The following is a 6001-nucleotide window of genomic DNA, read 5'->3' as shown; positions in this document are numbered from 1 at the left end:
GCTGCAGCGCAGGGAGCTTTGTAAACCGCCGCGCGCGCCGACGCCAGGCAAGCTCATCAAGGGCACCTGCGCGGCGGGAGGAAGCGGCGGGTCACCCCGAGGCTCCAGAATCTGTGCCGGATTTACCTATAGCTATACAGGGCCCCCCAAAAAACTAAAGGTAAAAAACCCCCTGGATGTACATTTCCAAAATAGAAGATAAAAAACAAATAAAATAAAACCTACATACAGCAGCAGTGTTTTGTGTTGTGTAGGCTCCTATGGTGTGAGTAATGTGTGAGTAATGAGCCTGCTCCCTAAAATATCACAGGTTTGCTCATTTCTATATACAGTGGACACTCGGGTTGTGAACGTGATCCATGCGGGATGCACATTCGCAACCTGCAGCTGCGCATCTGCGCATACACGGGTTGCGACGCAGCGCTTCTGCACACGCACGACTGCCAAAGCCCGGAAGTAACCCATTCTTCTGGGTTTCGGAGGTCTGTAACCCCCCCCCCCAAAAAAAAACGCAACCTGAAGTGTCCGAGGTATGACTGTATAGGGTCCCTACATTCTGCATGGACTAGTTGCATGGCAACATGTAGGTCCATAAATAACATACATCATGTATTCAACACGAAAAACAGTGACAATTTGTTGTTGACAAAGGACAGCTGGACATATAAAGGGCCCCATGACCTCCAGCAGCTTAGGACCTCACCAAACCTAAATCTGGCCCTGCTTGGACTGCAACGCCCATCCCTCCCTGACCATTGGTCCTGCTGATGAGGGAGGATGGGAGTTGTAGCCCAGCAAACATCTGGGACGGGAAGCGGGTGGCGCTGTGGGTAAAACCTCAATGCCTAGGACTTGCCGATTGTATGTCGGCGATTTGAATACCCGCGGCGGGGTGAGCTCCCATCTTTCGGTCCCAGCTCCTGCCCACCTAGCAGTTCGAAAGCACCCCTAAGTGCAAGTAGATAAATAGGTACCGCTTTATAGCGGGAAGGTAAACGGCGTTTCCGTGTGCTGCGCCGGTGCTGGCTCGCCAGATGCAGCTTCATCACGCTGGCCACGTGACCCGGAAGTGTCTTCGGACAGCGCTGGCCCCTGCCTCTTAAGTGAGATGGGCGCACAACCCTAGAGTCGGACACGACTGGCCCGTACGGGCAGGGGTACCTTTACCTTTTAAACATCTGGGGCCCTCAAAGTTGAGAAAGGCTGTGTTTGAGTGTCGGGCCAGAGAGACCAAAGTTCAAATGACTTGGGCACTGCGTCTCTCAGCCCAGCCTACCTCACAGGGTTGTTGTGGAGATGAAATTGGGGGGGGGGGGAGCCACGCACAGGCCACCTTGACTTCCATGGAGGGAAAATATGAGTATAAGTGTGATCAATGAAATAAGTCCTGCTGTGAGGATTTCTCCCAAGGAGACCACAAAACCATTTTTTGTTTCCAGAAGGGAGAAGTTTGTGAGGTTACGAGACTTTTATTCACCAGTTTTTTCTCTGATAAGGAGAATGTTCAGCATTAAAAAGGCAATTAAAAGATTTAGTATTGGAGCATGTGGAACTGATGCCATCCTGCCTAGACTGGCTCCAATTCTGCCCAGGGTGGGGGGGGGGGCAGAATCTCAAATACTCGGAGGGCAGCTTCCAACAGAGTGTGTTTTGGAAAGCAACATGAAAAACATAGCAATCTCAAAGCTGGCTGGACACCATTTATCTCCATGTATGTTCTTTCCTAAGCAGCCTCCCTCCTTTTAAAGTAAATTCCACCTTCTTCTTTCAACAAAACTTCTCTGTAGTGAGAATTTGCCCCCAGTTCAGAGTTTGCTAACTCCCCTGACCAGATACCGACTTTGATAGGGCTTGGCACTGTTAATAGTTTAAGAAGCCACCACTTATCATTTAACACAGCTCCTGAAAGTGCTGCATCTGACAGGGGTGAAACTAGACCAGGGGTAGGCAACCTAAGGCTCAGGGGGCAGGATGCGGCCCAATCGCCTTCTCAACCTGGCCAGTGGACGGTCTAGGAATCAGCATGTTTTTACATGAGTAGAATATGTCTTTTTATTTAAAATGCATCTCTGGGTTATTTGTGGGGCCTGCCTGGTGTTTTTACATGAGTAGAATGTGTGCTTTTATTTAAAACCCATCTCTGGGTTATTTGTGGGGCATAGGAATCTGTTCATTATTTTTTTCAAAATATAGTCCGGCGCCACACAAGGTCTGAGGGATGGTGGACTGGCCCCCTGCTGAAAAAAGTTTGCTGACTGACCCCTGAACTAGACTTTAGTTTACCAGGGTCAAAGACCCAGTTTTGCATCCCCCATGCGTGTTTGCATACACACATGCACAGGCCAGAAGCCTCAATGATGCCCCTCTGGAGGCTTCACTTGGGCCAAAAAACCCGGCTAGCCCCCGCCCCCTGTAGCTCCAGCTCTGCATCAGGTCACCCCATTTCTTGTTCTGGGGTCAAGAGGTAGTGCGTATCGCTAATCCACTGACCTCAGTAAGGGCTCCCATTGTTTGAGGGAATAGGCTTCCTGACACTAAGGTCATGTTTGCAAAATGCAATATGGGGTTGTATTGGTTTGTTCCACTATAGCTATCATTGTTCCCCCCAAAACTGTCATTGGGGGGAAGCTATGGGGTCCTGTTGCTTTTCCCCATAGCAGATGGAAAAGTAGGTTGGGCAGGGCCATTCTGAGCTGAAAAATAACCAGAGGGAAAAGAATAAAGCAATTTCCTCTGTGTTCCCTTCTTGTACTGAGACTTATTGGCTGCTTTGGCTTAAGAAAAGCGATATGGAAGGAAGAATCACAGAACTCCAAGTAATTTGCAATTTGAGCTTCAGTTCCACCAACCTTTGTAGAATGAAGAGATCTTCTTTAAAATGTTTGCAAAAGCCAATTATGCAAAAAGCTGTTTAAATTTGTTGGCACCACCATCCTTTTTAAGCTGCCTCTGAGGAAAGCAACTGCACATTTGCAATATTCATAGTTTGGGCATAATGTGTTTTTGGATTGTAAGTCTGTTTAAGTGATTTGTGGGCCACACCCCCGTGTATCTGACTGCCAAATATTTATACTTGGAAGAATCTGGGTTTTTCTGAAGGCAGATTAAGCAGACTCAGGTGGCAATCCGATGTGGATTTAACCAGGCCTATGCCCTTTGATTTCAGTGGTCTAAGGTGTGCTTGATCAGGCCACTACAAAAACAGAATGTACAGTTACACACTCCAAGCCTGTCTCAGTCTTTTTCTACCTTGTTTCTTATACTGCAATATCTTGAATGGCTGCTGATAAAGAACATTGCTTTACATCCTGAGTTATGTCTTGCCTGGTCTCCACAGCTGATGGCACTTCCAGAGGAGCTTCCTATTTGCGTATCCAGTGCATCTATCATGACTGTCAACCAGTGGCATAGCGTAGGTTGCTGGTGCTTGGGGCAGGCATGCGCGTCAGGGGGTGCAGGATGCAGAGGGGGAAACGGAGTATGCCGCAACAGCTCAACCCTCATCGCTGAAGTTGCCGGAGCAGATCCCCCCTTCACTGGAGCCAAGTGGGGCCGTGCTGCACCACCTGCACCCACATGGGGGGGAACCCGACTGGACGACATGCCCCTTGGTGGGTGAATCCCCCCAATGCCCGCAGAGAGGAGTGCAGGGCTGTGCCGCACTGGGGCGATGGTACAGGAAAAACCCCTCTGTGAGTCAGTTTAGCTCAGCTTGGGCTTCCAAGTTAAGATGTGGAAAGGCGCTGTGGCTCATCTCCAGAGTTTAAAAAGTGGGCTGGAGAGGCACACCCCTCAAAATTGTGCGCCCAGGGCCACAGGCCCTCTGCCCCCCCCTCCCGTGCCCTTGCTGTCAATGGGTCTCAGGTGTGCACCTTTCCCATCGTATGCTACTTGTAAATAGCAGGGGTTGAATCTGGGACCATCTGCACATAAAGCTTGTACCCTCTGCCCTTAAAAGACGCAGTACCTACTGGCAGGCACCAAGCAGTCATTTCTCAGTTGTTCCTGCTGGGGGCCCCCAGCAATCTGACCCGTTTGCCTTCTCTTTGCAATGAGTTTGTGCATTCCTAAGGCTCTTGGGCTGGCCACAAACACTTTCTGAGCACAAACTTCAAGCTGAGAATAAGGGGAAAAAATGTTATCCAACTAAAGAAGTGTCTCCAGAAGAAAGGGAGGTGTTAATGGCAAATATGTTTTCCTTCTCCCTGCATTCTTAGTCCTTTTTCCTGTATAGATTTTCTCTGGATTTCTTCTCCTGTTCCTTTAATTACACACTGACTTGCAGAAATTAGTAGCAGGTGAAGCTTTTCTGATGTGGAGACAAAAGGTGTGAAATGCTTTCACCTGCCAAATTTGTGTGTGTCAATTTACTGTTAAAAGCACAGGAGCAGACCAGGAAAAGCTGACAAACATTTTTGTAAAGCAGAGTTCAGGGGAACCTGGCTCCCTCTCATTCATATATATGTATCATATCTTCTTTGGTAAGAAGTACGTGGCAATTAAAATAAATGAAGTATTTCAAACAGAAAAGCCAATTTCCATGACAATACATATAAAATATATTTTTGCTTTTCTCTAGCATCTTCTTTTTGGGAAGACTTCAAAGCATTTGGGAACATTATTAGCTTCACACCTTTCTGTGAGGTAAGTCATAGCCTTATTTGGCAGAGCAGAAACTGAAGCAAAGGCCCCAAGCGAGGAGTTCATGCATTGGAACAATGGCAGTGTCAATAATTGGTTCCCAGAAGTCCTAATATCCAGTTTCCAACTGTATTTCTTATTTGAAACCATCAAGCCAAAGCTAATGCAGGTTTTTTCTTCTCTTTTTCCTCCTCTAGTGATGTACAGGAAGAGAATCTTTCCACCAAGTCAGTTTTCATTTCTTTGGTTCGTACTGCGTCCTGTATTGGTTAAACATTTGTTGATGGCGTCAAAGGAGGTTTCTCTTCCAGAAAACCAAATACAGCAATGTACTGTTGGGTTAAGGAGCCACAATGGAGACGAGCTTTAAAGTGTTTGTCTTTGGGGAAAACAGGGCCCTATCTCTTATGAAAGACTTGTTGTTTTGCATATTTGACACGCTGTTCCTCCTTCAGATTCATCTGGCGAGCTTGCTTGCTGGAGATTATTTCCACGTGATCAGAAGGGAACCAGCCTCTTTCCCCATCAGAGAGTTTCACTCCTTCAAACCACCCTGCAGAGGGAGCAGACACGAAGTGTGAAACATTCAGAGAACCATTGAGTGAGTTGTTACAGTCTACAACAGGCTTCCTCAACCTCGGCCCTCCAGATGTTTTGAGACTACAATTCCCAACATCCCTGACCACTGGGTCCTGCTAGCTAGGGATCATGGGAGTTGTAGGCCAAAGACTTCTGGAGGGCCGAGGCTGAGGAAGCCTGGTCTACAAATTACCCTGGTAGGCTAGCCATTTGGGTGATACAACCACATTTGTACCTAAGGTGCAGCAAGTCCTTAACTCTTGGTAAGATGAGATCGCCCTAGAGTGAGAGAGCTTATTCTGGTGTAGTTTAGGTCTCAGAACTGACTGAACCATCCTCCGAAGTGCCAATGTGAAGTGCCAATCCTGCCTTAGCCCGATTTCTGATGAGTGCGGACCTCTGAATCCTCATCTCCAACTCTAACCAATCTAAGGCTGTTACACTAAGTGGAACCTAGTTCCAAAACAAACTGAAGACTGGATTGCGTATCTGTTACTGGCATTTGTTCACATTTAATCACTTGCCACTCTTGATTCTTTGTCCTCTCCTGCTTTCTCTGTGGTCTTTCTCACCATCAAAAAGGCACATTGTTAAGCTCCGCAGGGACAAGAATAAAAATCTATAATACATTATATACACTGAACAGTTAAGTGTGTTTTAGCTGGTTATCTTTACCATCCTAACAAGTGCTGAGTGGAATTGAATACAGTGGTACCTCCAGTTACGAACTGGATCCGTTCCGGAGGCCCGGCCGTATCCCAAAAATTCCGTAACTGGAGGA

General features: G+C 47.4%; 1 protein-coding gene across 2 annotated transcripts in view; it reads right to left on the bottom strand.

The window, feature by feature from the left end:
- Window positions 1-4535: 4535 nt before the first annotated feature.
- The window catches only part of LOC310844568 (uncharacterized protein), a 63661-nt gene continuing 62195 nt past the window's right edge, over window positions 4536-6001 (bottom strand). For both annotated transcript variants that reach the window (XM_083738712.1, XM_083738711.1), the window contains exon 15: window positions 4536-5194. In XM_083738712.1, coding sequence (XP_083594838.1) covers window positions 5040-5194 — 155 coding nt within the window. In that variant the 3' untranslated portion in view covers window positions 4536-5039. The remainder of the gene's footprint in view (window positions 5195-6001) is intronic.

This window comes from Podarcis gaigeae (genome assembly GCF_964106915.1).
Source record: "Podarcis gaigeae genome assembly, chromosome: 5".
Classification (NCBI taxonomy): domain Eukaryota; kingdom Metazoa; phylum Chordata; class Lepidosauria; order Squamata; family Lacertidae; genus Podarcis; species Podarcis gaigeae.
The sequence above is the reverse complement of the archived record's forward strand: the minus strand, read 5'-3'. Positions and strand labels throughout refer to the sequence as shown.